Source organism: Phoxinus phoxinus (genome assembly GCF_949152265.1).
Source record: "Phoxinus phoxinus genome assembly, chromosome: 19".
Lineage (NCBI taxonomy): Eukaryota > Metazoa > Chordata > Actinopteri > Cypriniformes > Leuciscidae > Phoxinus > Phoxinus phoxinus.
The window spans coordinates 11,585,164-11,599,075 of NC_136894.1; the positions used below are offsets into that span (position 1 = coordinate 11,585,164).

General features: G+C 36.3%; 1 protein-coding gene across 1 annotated transcript; it reads right to left on the reverse strand.

Moving 5' to 3' along the window:
- Positions 1-10,970: 10,970 nt before the first annotated feature.
- On the reverse strand, positions 10,971-13,367 carry med10 (mediator complex subunit 10). Its single transcript, XM_079590731.1, has 4 exons — positions 13,086-13,367; positions 12,815-12,898; positions 12,476-12,578; positions 10,971-12,098 (listed from the first exon to the last, which is right to left on the reverse strand). Exons 1-4 carry the CDS (start codon positions 13,205-13,207, stop codon positions 12,003-12,005), a joined length of 405 nt encoding a protein of 134 aa, XP_079446857.1. The 5' UTR covers positions 13,208-13,367; the 3' UTR covers positions 10,971-12,002.
- Positions 13,368-13,912: the final 545 nt, after the last annotated feature.

A 13,912-nucleotide genomic window follows, 5' to 3' on the forward strand; every position in this document is an offset into this window, starting at 1 on the left:
TCTAATTGCTATAAAATAATCTATAAAATCGCTTGTGTGGGAACTGTTGTAAAATGCCTACAGAGAGACATGCAATTGCAGTTGTGTTACGTACAGTATTGCATGTGAAAAGACGGATGTGACAGTTTGAGCTGACTCACAAACGTGCTCTAATACAACAACTCTTCCTCTTCTCAACATGGACTGCGTGTTCCTTGGGGGCGGGGTTTATGTAAATTTTAGGGTTAGTGATGTCACCAACCCGGGAAGAACGTAGTCCCTATCAGCCGTTTGTTGTAGTCCTTAAAAAAAACGATTTATTTAAAAGCAAATATATTCCTTTGCTTTGAACTTTGACCGTTGTAACTTTGCAGATATTGTTTATGCTCAAACAGCAACATTACACATTAACTAAAGTTAGAAAAGTGAAATCATAATCAACCAACCCTTTAAAATAATATTGAATAATACACTAAAGTTAAAATTATAATCAAGTACTTTACATGTGCTTTAGTATAAGTGTACATTAAAGCATGACAAGTAAAACTTTTAATTTGACACTATAGGCTTCTGTACTATACTCTCTTTAAGTACACTTAAGTGGCCTTTTATTTCATGTTATATTATCTGCAAGTACTGTTTTTTATATACTTTTAAAAAGTACACTACAAGTGCACATTCAATACATTTAAGCACACTTCTTTTTCACAAGGACAATATGCACAGTTTACATAAGTTAATGCTTCAAGGTACAGACATGGACTTTGTTATTAGGCATATCACTCCAGACTGCAAAGAATGCTTCACTGCATCCAGCAGGTGTTATTTCAGTCTGTCTCACTCAATAACATACAGTTATTCAGTCTCCCAGGCCTCTGAATTTATGTAGCCTATTGCTTTTCTCCATGGTTTTACCTGGCCTCTGCAGTGCAGTGCGGTGCTGCAAGTTATTTATGTCTGGCATCTATCGACTGCATTTAAAATCACATCAGAATGAATGAAGGTCCACACCTACATTTAATAATCTGTTTTGCTGCTTCCGGTAATGCTGTTTGTCTACGTTTTATCTTTATTGATTGTCAGCCCACTGTCAAATTCTTCTTTCTCTTTTTTTTTTTTTTTTTTTTTGAAAGCACATTAATTGAATCTGACGTATGCATAATTTTTAGTCTTTTTCATGCGCATAAATGACTATAAACGCAAATAGAGTGGGATGTGCACACATGGAAGAAGCTTAATGGGGATTAATTGGATTACTGCAGTTAAATCAGAAAGCTCAAAATTATGAGGTCTTCATGAGGAAATCCTATTTCAGTCATAGTGCAGTTAGAAGCTAAAGGTTATATAACATTATATAACAGCGAGTACAGTTTCATTGACCTCTTGCTGCTGGAGGATGCAAGTAAGAGCATCATCCTCATTGCTGGAGTTAATTGGTTTTATTCTTAGAGGCTTAAAACTTGCAGCAATCACTGACTGCAGTGCAGAATGACGAATAAAGCCAAACAGCTAACTGTAGAATTATATTATTATAACACTAAAAGTATGTAAATTAGTATATTTTTGAGTATAGAAGGTATATTGGGACATACAATGTAATGAAATTATGTCTTGACACCATTGACCCCCTTTGTATACTGTTTGATCTTGAATGTTAGCATTCAAAATTTAGCTAAATCAATTGACATAAGATTCATTATTATCTTAAGTCAGTGCACTGCCTTAAGTCAACGGCATTTGCAAACTGTCGTGAACTATATGTTTCAGAGCTTGATTTTATCCATCAGGAGTTTGATTATTGGTTAGCATTAGCTATTAGCTTGTGCAGCTTTGTTTACATCTTGGCTTTGGAGCTAAAAGTTATTACATTTAGTAAAAGATTAAGCAATCACATTTTATTCAACGACATACTTCAGTGACAGCCTCTCATCATTTTTATGAAATTTTTATAAAAGCTTTTACTTGTCTTGAAAAAGACGGTTGCTAACCAGTGGCTAAATAATGAGACTACAGAGGTTGTCTGGGTCATTCAACATCAGCATGCCAAACAGGTAAATTCATCTACTCACTAGACCACTTCACAGCCTCACTGTGTTTATAATCACGCTCTTGCAATCTATTCTAACTCAGGCTTTCAGGGAAAATCTCTTTAAAGACTGAAAGAGTTGTCTGAAGCTTATGGTGACATTGAAGTCATGCGATTGTGGTATTGTTCATTCCTAGCCTACGTTTAGCTTTTTAATTGTGGCGATTGTATTTAAGCTTCAAAATGTATAAAAGTTGTGTTAATTTGTGAAAATTATCAGGATGTGAAAGAATCAAACTTTTGCTGGTCACAGATCTTATTTTCTGCATTAATTCAAAAACCAATGGATAAATCCTATTGTTTTTTTGTTGTTGAGGCAACTAGTGTGATGCTAACTTCCAGATTAGCCTACAAATATACTTTATCACAGCAGTGCTCGATGTCGAAAGACAACCGTCACAAACTCCTCATCTTCCAAAGCGCAAAGGGTTGAGGGCAAGATTAGACCAAAAATCATGCTTCTACTGAAAATGGTAGGCTACACTACCTGAACACTTCGGCATAAGTACTAATCTTAATCTCACATACTGTGATGCATTATGCACATTTGGAAGCAACCTTCATTCACTAGCATCTGGGTTTAAAGAGCTTTCCATCTGACCTTTCATATGAGCATTTCATATCAGCATTAAAAATTTGGTACGTTTTCTTTTTATCCTTATAGTGAAGTGCATTCATTGTATATTCTCCACACGAACAAGACTGCGCCGTCTGGGGGAGGAATCCCGTGTGTCATGATACATTTGGCAAACAACGAAAGCACGACCAAGAGCGCACCGCTGGAGATGTGGGTATATCAGCCCACTGGAGAACATCTCTCCCAGAATAAGTAAAGATTGATGGCGAAATCATGTGTGAGAACTGAATCAATACTTATCAGCAGAGCCATGGCTATACTTATCTTACAAAGCAATTAGGAACTTGGAAGGGATAACTTGAACTGGGGAATTTCTTAGAAAATTGGCATTAAGCATTAAATCGCATAATCATTGGCAGATAGAAATAATTTAATTTCAGATAGAAATTAAACTTGCGGATGGTACCACGGATTCAAAGAATGTCCATCCCTTCAATAAAATAGGCTGGTAGCACTTTATTTTACAGTCCTGCTTCCCGTGAACATGTACTTATTATAGTATTGCAATAACTGGGTGGTTCAAACTAGGTAACCCCTAACATACCCCTAAACCTAACCTTAACTCGTGAAGTTACCTCATATTATCCAGTAATATCTTAGGTAAGTACACTGTATGTACACGTAAGTGCACTTATTGTAAAATAAAATGCAACCAATATGACTTTCACAATGGGATGAATAGAAATAAGACAATAATAGGTGAAAAAATAAGAGCAACATTGTAAACGGCGCATTGGTTCCAAAGTTGTTTGGAAAAATCACTACACAGTGTAGAAGTGTACAATGTAGTCATAATATGGGTCTTTTGTTGAGTAGGAATTAAATTAGGACATCTTACTGCACACCTACAACAGTGTAGGCAACTGTGACCACTAGTCCTTGAGTTTAAGAGATGTGGGTTTGAATCGTGCATGTGGGCATGGTAACAGCAATCCCTGTTACATTTTTTTTTTAAAAGTCTAAAATCCTCTGCGTCATTCAATGAAATGCTGTATCCATACTGTAAGCATTACCATACAAATAAAATATATTAACCCAATTGTTCTAAACTGGTTTTGCTTCAGGATCCAGACATTACATCAATCCAGATACAATGCACTACCTATCAAACGTTTGGGGTTGTTAAGAATTTTTTTTATGCTTTTGAAAGTAGTCATTTATTTGATGCTGCATTTATTTGATGCTGCATTTTTTTATCAAAAGTACAGTAAAAACAGTAATATTGTAAAATATTACTACAATTTAAAATTACTGTTTTATTTAGAAAAAACTGTAGGATATTCAAATGTAATTTATTCCTGTGATGGCAAAGCTGAATTTTCAGCATCATTACTCCTTCTGTTGTAATGTGTTGATTATTGAATGTGTTAATGTGAATGTGTTGATCAATAGAAGAATTGCATTTATTTGAAATAGAAATCTTTTGTAACATTATAAATCTCTGTACTGTCACCTTTGATCATGTATGTATTCATTTATTTTTTTTAAATCGTACTGATTCCAAACTTGGTTGAGTATATCAAGTAATATTTATGTTTATTATCGTATCAGTCACTATTTTTATATTTTATTGTGCTGCTCATATTTCCTTATTTTTTTCCCCTCATCTAAAGCTCAATTAAGCTTTCTTTAAAAACTTTAAAAACAGTAACAATATAATAGAGGTTAAATTTAATATTTACCAAATCTCAAAATGAATATCCATTTTTATAATGTTGTGATGCCTAAATTCACTTTTAGCATTTAAAAAATGTATTGATTTTAGTGCTTGATTTTTATCATAGTTACGTCTGAACCTAACATCATGCATTCTTAAAATCACTGGAAAAAATTATAATTTAATTTCAAAACTAAATTCAAAGATACCATATTGATCACCCACTAATCTGAATATTGGATGGCACGTGTCACCTACGATGGTTACGTCCCTGCTTTCACAGTTTTAGGAGCAAAAAGAAATGACAAGGAGATTCATGACCCCTCCACCCTTCCAGCTGAAGCCATAAAGACTTGATGACATTCAGATCTGCACAGAATTAAACTGAGGTTGCCCCCCTGCACATCCTCCCTGTGGGACACGTGTGCAAGTGCGTAAAGACACAGAGACGGGCTGTACTGATGATCTGGGGGGCAGAGAGCAGAGGAGACAGAGATTAATTATCTTCAAATGACCATGCATAACTCACATCTGCTGCACCTAAAGATCCCGAGGCACGAGCTGGATACAATGTGCCTGTTTCAGACTATTAGACATGCAGGCGTCCATATCCTCCCCCCCAACTCTATTCATGCAGGGGTCCCTGAATCATGATGGGTGACCCCCCCACCCCTGCAAACCTCAACCCCCAAACAACTGCAAACAAATCATTTGAATTAGATTTATTTCATTTTAAGAAGGAAATGTGAGGGTGCTTGCGAATGCAAAACTCACTTCTATAAAACTCGCAGCTAGATTGTATTGACACAAGTTGGATCTTACGTTGGATGGCTTTGAAAATAGTAGAATGACTTTTGTCAGTAAGCCACATGATTTTGAGGTTCATTCATGTCTTCAGTACAAATGATGCATGGGTTACATGACACATGGACATTTAATATTTAGGTGCCCCCCTCCTCCGCTGTCCTCCAGGTCTTTAAAGTCTCTCCAGGTTTAAGTGGTAGATGAGGTACAGTATATGTCCCAATTGGGGTGTGTGTATATAAACACATTCATAGACACACACGTGTCTACAAAGAGGACAGAAGTGTGGGACAAATGGCAAGACAAAGGCAGGGTAGTGCCATAGAGTTTTATGGGGCTTGATGTACGCCTGACATCGTCCTTCCAGATCCAAAGGGGACATTCTGCTCACATAAGCGTCTGTCTTACGACACTGTGGAGTTATACATAAAATAAATTAGCATCCAGTTGGCATTTATAGCATGCTAATTACGACCCCTTCTGCTGGAGACTTCTAAATTTAAGTCAGAGGCATGCATATATTGTTCAGAGTACAAATGCAATTGTTTTAATGAAGGAAAAAAATGAGGCAATTTAGCGGAATTAATTTTCCAGTGAAACTAATTTCATTTACATTTGCATATTTTTATTATAAGTAGAGGATTCACAATATACTAGTATTGCTGATAACCATGATATTTAAAAAATGACATGAATGATATTGTTAATACCACCAAATGATAATATTGTAAATGATCCAGCACCACAGTAACTAACTGGTTGACAACATACTTAACGCCGCTTGTCACAAAATGGACAAAAAGTAGTAGTAGTGTGTAGCTTCTACTGCTGAACATAATCATGTTGAAGGAGATAACAGACAAAAGCGAGACACTCTATCTGCAATGGTGTTAGAAATGTGGATCTTCATGACCTTTATTGTAAAAATCGTACGTTGTCATACGATTCACATACAAATTCAAACCAAATCACCACCTTGTAAAATAGTAACGTGAGATCGTGTTGGACGCTTCACACCATGTGCCTTGTGTGTTCGCATTCGCATCAAGTATTGAAAAGAACAGAAAAAAAGAAAGTGATATAAATGTGGAATTACATATAATGGCTGAATTTTCATAGATTTGGAATGATGGCAGAATTTTCATTTTTGCATTACCGAGTACTCGCTTATTTGCACATACTGAATCATGAGACCATGTACTTCATTTAAATCTTTCAACATTAATTGGACATTAAATCATCCCTTGAGAAGAGAACAAGTCAGGACAACATCCTGAGAATGCCCCTCTCCTTGTATATGATATCACACTTTGATCACACTAGGAAGTGTGAGAATACTACGCATCCCGGGCAGAGCTGCACGGAGGACAACAAGCACACAACCAGTAGACCCCATATTAATTATCCAGCTGCCAACATCACTCATCTGTAAGTACCTGTGTGAAACAGGGATGGGCACTGATAGATTTTACATTGGTGCAACAACCAACATAACACCATCATTACTCCTACATGAGGACAGTGGTTGAAACCTGAAAGCTGTCAACAAACACTAATTAAGCCTGTGGGAACTCAAAGAGCTGCGTAAGCCTCTGTGCTCTTGCAATGCGCTAGATGCTTGTCAGGAAATCATGCTGATTGTATATTAAATAAGAAGCCCTTGGGCAGAAGGGAGATAGACAGTGAGGAAGGGAAGAAATTAGGTTTGAATCCCAACGGGCCTGTGATATTAAAATGAATGCTGCAGGATAAGCTAACGAAAGCCTCTCCTTCTTGGAAAAGGGAAGGAGGTTTCTAAAAACAAGCCTCACTTCAATGTCTTAAAGGGACAGTTCACTTATTTTTTTTTAATTGGGATTGTTTACTTACCCTCATGGCATCCCAAATTAGGCAAGACAAGTTCAACCAACTAAGCAACTGACTAGTCGATAACTACAAAATGTTGTAATACTCTTAGTAGCACTGTTGTCGCTATGCTAATAGCACACCAGCTGTTACACGGTTTGCAGGGGAATATCCTTTTTGAAAAGTTGCATCTTTAAATTCATCCTCTTTAAAGTCAGCATGAAATCTAAAGTATGTAGTCAAAATCTGAAATGTTCATTCTCTGATTACGTCATTTTGATAACTTGGTCATTTTGATAACTCTTTTTTTCTCAGTTTTCTATCATTTTTCTCAAAAAGCTTTCACCGCTTTTAAAGCATCGCTGCTGCTGCAACCATAAACATTTGGACAAACATCTTTTGCCATTGCCTTGCTTTTTAACAATTGCGGGGTTTTTTATGTTCATCATGGTAATTGTGTTTGCGTGTTTTGTTCTATTAATTTCTGCCTTACGTAATGCCCCCCTAAGAAACACAAGTTAAAACCAATTACTTGAATCGTCATTCAGTCAACTAACAGATTAGTTAATATTGAAAATATTTAGTTTGTTTCGTTAACCCATAATTGAAAACCAAAGTTTTTTTTTTTTTTTTTTTTTTTACAAAAGAATTAGAATTTTTTTTTTTTTTATGTGGGAAGGAGCTGCAGGAAGATTCTTCAAAAATTATCCTTTCGTATTCTACAGAGAAACAGCAATCTGGGTTAAAATCAACACGAGGATGAGTATAATGACAGCACTTACATTATGGGTTGAACTATTCTGTTCAAGTAAACATTTGCATGGGTATGTAAATGTTTAGCAATCTAAAGGTTGGTTTTTCTCCAGTGAAAGGGCGAGATACGAGATCGCATGATCTGCCGTGGCTTTGTGCCTTGCCGGGATTTAATGAGGAAAGGATTGAGAGAGCAAGACTTCCATCTCCATGGAGACTAGAGAGATCAACAGCCTTGCCCTTTCTCTGAGCAACCCTCAAGGCTACACTTTCTACCTCCAAATGAGTCCACGTTCCTGGCACGGAGAAAGTCGTACGTACTGACCATAAAAGCTGAACACCCACCAAGGAAACTTCCTTCCTGTATGAGTCATGAGAATTTACGTATGAAGTGAGTCAAGTGATGTTAAATTTAAGGTTTGAGATGTTTGCTGCTTTGATATTAACATGCACGCCCGCACTTGCACGCTAAAACCTGATCCATTTAAGCTAATTCAGAGCTATTGCAACCTTTGACCCTAAAGGGCAAAAAATAAATGACAAACTCAAACACACATGGGATGTGCAGTTTGCTCAGAACATATGTGTGTGTGTCTGCTGAATATGCATCAGTTCCTTTTTTTCCGACACATGCCCCTCTTTCTCGTCCCCTTATACGGTGGCTTTTGTCTTCGTCAGTGACAGGCGGGGTAAGTTGCTATGGTGACAACTGCAACAGAAGGCTGAGGGGTTTGACTTCCTCATGACCTTCACAGAAGGGGGTGATTGTCCTTGAATAGAGCCAATGCTCTCCTTCATGTGGAAAGTGTTTAATCAAGAGGAAAAGATTATCAAACTGTCCGGAGCTCTTCAGGATTGCACTCACAACTGCAATCACAGTCGGTCTGCAGCACCTTTCATTAGCATTGCAAAGCCACGATAATATTATCAAAGGTATAGCATTGGGTTGCCGCTAACCAAGAGAGTCGTATGCGTGTGATACTGACTTGCGTGTGGTGGCGTCATGTAAAATGAGGGTCAAAGGAACATATTTGTTGTGGGTTAAGCCTCTAATAGTCGTGGTCTGGTTAGAAAGTCAGACTGGAAACATGAAGGTTAAGAGTTCGATTCTCAATACCGGTAGGAAATGACTGAGGTGCCCTTGAGCAAGTCACCTAACCCCCCAATCGCTCCCCAGGCGCCTGGGGCAGAGGACACATTCTGAGTATGGGTTACCATACTTGGTCTTCACATGCCACTTAATAGAGCCACACACATGTATTCATTGAGAACATGTCTTGTTCATCAGTATGTGAAAAGTAATTTTTCGTCATGCACACTTAGAAAGAGCCGACAGAGGCTTGATATAAGGCAAGTATAATTGATATTAAAAACATACAATATAAGCGATCTAAGGGGCCAGTAAAACAGCACCGTTTTAAACTAAATGTAAAACTTTATAAGCGGTTTGGCCATTCATTTACACAACAATGGCTTTTTGGGGGCCTGAAAACGCAAACTATTCAAAACGGATTTCAAAGTGCAAGTTTTTTTTTTTTTAAACGACACTATTATCATCTGTGTAAACAACAAAAACGCAAATTTGTATAAACGGTGACGGTATGCGCATGCGTATTACGTGTTCAGTCTATAGGCGCATATGGTGTTTCTTTACAAAGTGTCATCACCAACTACTGGCCTGATATGCATAAGTGTTTTTAGTTGTTTTCGCAGATTCGTGTGAATGGCATTTGTTTTGACAACGTTGTCGCCCAAAAATGCAACAACAAAAAAACTTTTCCGTTTCTAGTACTTTTCACCTGGCAGACAATTTAAAAAATGTTTTGAAAAAAAGCACGAGAAATTGATATTGAAAGATAACTAAATTACCGTTTTTCTGAATTGCTAAAACACTAAACTCCAGAATTCTCAGAATTGAACCAGATTCTCAATAGCCTAAACCAATTTGACGAATAAATCACTCTTTCTGTAAAACATTAAACAAGTTCAGGTAGTTAAAACACTGTTTGCAAATCTCATGCACTCTTTTTGCAAAACTCTAAACACATTTACTGCGATGCACTCATGTTTCAAAATGCTTAACACAAGCAGGCAAAAGTTAAACACAACTACAACACTGTTGTCATCGTTTACACACAACGACTCTTGTGTTGTTAAATTGTTAACACTTGTTTCTAAAGATCTGACCAAACCAACTGTGCATAATACAAGTCAGTTCAGAATGTAACTTGAAATGTTGCGCTGAATTATGATACCAACAATGGATAGAAACAATATAGTATGTATATGTGGTGAACAAGGAGGAAGAGGATGAGGACAAGAAAGAGCCAGGTGTGGAGGATGTTCTCAAGGCTGGATCTTGCTTTAAGGTTTTCCCCTTTGCCTGCAGAGAGGACATTGTTTGTGATGTGGATAATGACAAGAGGACAAGTCATTGTAATGTTGTTGTATGTTGATTTAGAAGTTGTTTTGTAGAAATCATTGTGTATATGTTAATTTGCTGCCTCACTTGGCAAGGACACTTTGTAATTCTCTGAAAGGTTTCTCTACTGGATAAAGAAAAATCAAATCAAATATGAATGATATCATAGCAGTAAATCATAGTATTACATTTTGTAACGCTTAGGCCAATAGAACGAGACAGCTAGAATGATTTAGATATTTTAAAAAGATCTCAACATTAAGTAAAAACTGCTTAATTAGCAATGTATTGTTAATTTCTTTCGGGTGTTGTCACTACTCTTCAGTTAGAAGATGTTTGAAGAGGTGTTAGTTGAAATGAAGGTCACACTACAGAAAAAAAACATGATTCATCTCATGAGTCACAAGATGATTTCACTATTCACCCACAAAAACGTTAAGCTTCTGAACAAAGCCTGCAGGTTGCCCATGCACATCGCCTCACAAAGACATAGTTTTTTTTTTTTGTGTAACACTACTACGTCTGTCCTCCCACAACATATTTTGAGTTTGAGTGCTTACTAAAGATGAACTCAGAAAGAGGGCAGCTCAAAAAATGAAAAAGGAATGGAGAACTCAGAGATGATTCTCTTTTGTGATGACCTTGTTCCACACACATCGTTGAGACACATATATTCTCCCCCTTGTCGATCAATAATGTTTATCCATCTCTAAAATAACTCTGCATATACTATTTGTGAATCTACAGGAAGTATTATTGGCATGGTAATATTACTTTTTTTTTATTTGAGCTGTTTAAACTTTGAAACTAAAATCACGCAACTGTCTGCTACATTGGTTGCATTGTATACTGTATTGTATATTTGTCATTGCATAATACATTTCCCATTGCATAATACATTTCCCATATGTTCCTTTTTTAAAAGGGGAGAGCATACTATGTAGTATGCAATTCACTATATTCCAGTCCAAACACTGGCTAAAAGTCTTAAGAGAGTCCTTTTGTGAAGGGGATTGACTAATCGTACAGCAGATGTTCTAAGTTTGAACAGTCTTGAAAGACTTAAAGCCTTACAAAGGAGTTACAAAACCACCACCGATTGGACCAAAGGTATTTCAGACACACGTTTAAATCTCCAGTCTTTGTTGCCCAAGTACAAAGCTTTACTATTCTAATGACCTATCTTTCAATGTTCAGAATGAGACATTCATAAAGAACGCCTCGGATTTGTCGTCACATGAAAGACTGTCCTTAAATTGTCATCTATAAGGGTAAAGTCCCACTGTAAGCTCCCAGTTCAGCTCAGTCATGGCTCGTGAATAATGACATGTGGTTAAAGGAGGACACGTACGAATCAATTCCATCACCACGGCACCAGACAAGTAGTGTGAGATTACACGCATGGCGAAAAAGAGCATGCCAGAAAGTAACTTGAGACCACTGGAGCCAATAAACACCCAATAAAGGTTATATAACAGCTTGCTGAAACGTTTATACATTCAAAAACAACGTGGTCGATATAACAAAAAAAGACTGGTTGTTGTGATTACACAAAATAATCGTTTATTCAACTGAAAAATAAAAAAAATATGCTGCGAAAATTACAATGCATGGGGAAAAAAAGCTTTTCACTGTTTCAAGGGTTTCTCAAAATATCCCTGTTTTCAAATTGTATTCTTGTGAATTATAAAGGCAAATACAAAGATGAAAAAGCTGTAAAAATTTGCATATTTGACTGATGAATTGAACCTTAAAAAACATGTTATATTAATATTAACATATGTACATCTTGCGTTTGAAGTGTTGTGGCACTGTTAAATCACGAAGGAGGGTCATCTCCATGAATGGCCTTATATTTAGCCATCTCTTCAGGAAAAACCTTTCCCAGCTCAGAAATGAGGAGGCTTTTAAATTTCTGGAGAGAAAAAAGAAACCGCAAAATATTTTAAGAGGATGAGATGATGTGCCTTTGTTTGTATTATTCAAAACATATCGGGAAATCGTCTACAGCAGAAATGTATAAAGCAAAGAACTGTCTAGCAATATATATATATATATATATATATATATATATATATATATATATATATATATATATATATTATTTCCAAATACATATATTATATTTATATATTTACATATATTAACAAAATGTTTAGAGCAAGAATTACTATAATTACAACAACTATAAGCAGGAGTGGTAGCATAATTATAAAATACTTATGTTCTTTTATAACAAATAACCTGCTGGCCAAGAGTCATTCATTGTGTTAGTACGGGACCAATACTCACAGTCAAGGTGTCAATCTTTCCTTTGACCTGCTCATTTTTAGCCAAAGCTCTCTCTAAGCACTCCTTGGTGTAGAGTTGAGGGTTACGACCCTGATCAATATACCTGTTGGCACAGTGCAAAACATCAATAATCAATCATAGCAATTCATGTTTTTATGCAGATGTGATATGATATCTCATCTTTCTTGAATACAACAGGTCTGTTCATTAAATTGGTACATAGAAGGAATGAGTGTAAAAGAAGGGTAATTTAAAAATAAATCGAATCAATCAAAAAACAAATTACAAGAGGATTCAAGTAATATTCTCAATGTTTCTCCATTATGAGATAATACTCACTCAAACACTTCCAACGGTACGTTGATATCATGTAGCTGCTGTCGGCATTTCTCAATGTCCTGCAGTCCTGTGATCATAAAATTCCTGAGGAAATAAATAACCTAATCATTTACAGGCTTTACTCGTGAGTCGTGACTGAATGAGGAAACGTTGCAGATATTGAGCCAAGAAAGTCTACAGCTAAAAACATCGCTATTACTTTCTAGATACTATTTGTTTAAATCAACATAATGTTTTGGATTCGTGTTCAAATAAACAGATTACAACTCACAGTTTCTGATTGAGTCCTGTTTGACTGCTGGGCTGAAAATCGCTGACAATAATTCCAAGCTGTCGTATGTTTTCGACGAATTTCTCGAGGTGTTCCTCGAGATTATCGAACTTTTCGGCCATGACGTGCTGTATTTTTAAATAAAGATTACTTTTATCAAGATAAAACTATACAATTATTGACAAAAGACGGACATCAGTTCACACAACGCAGCTTCCATGACAGCGTACTGCTTTCCGGCTGCGTTTCATCCAATAGAGAGTAAGAATGGACTGTTACCCTGGTAACAGAATCCTTCGTTGTGCTGTAAAGCGTTACGGATTGCTGCAAAGTCATTGTTGTAAAAACGTTCCATACATTATAACTGTGAAATATTTTGGATTTACTCTGAAACAATTTAATTGACCAGTTTGACTGTATTACGCTAAATATAATTTAAAATAACATATGGATGACATATAATATATTGGTTGATGGCCAGCAACATGGTTCGTTCAAACACAAAAGATTAATGCAACCACTGGTGCACTTACCTTTTTAACGCTTGGTTTAAGGATGTGCATTGATTCATTGGAAGCTGATGAATCATAAACTCGACCTCTTCACAACCCCAAAAATTAGGACAAAGACGCATTATGTGTTTAGATTTTTTTTATTAATGCTGATCTTATATAATACAGTGATTGTAGAAAACGCCAGGGAGAAAACAAACAAATACACTGTAGCCTATGTGTGTATAGTTTAAAGGCTGTACAATGATGCTAAATATTGTTTATGATATGTGTTTGTACCCAACAACACACATAAAGCAGGAATCATTTAAAATA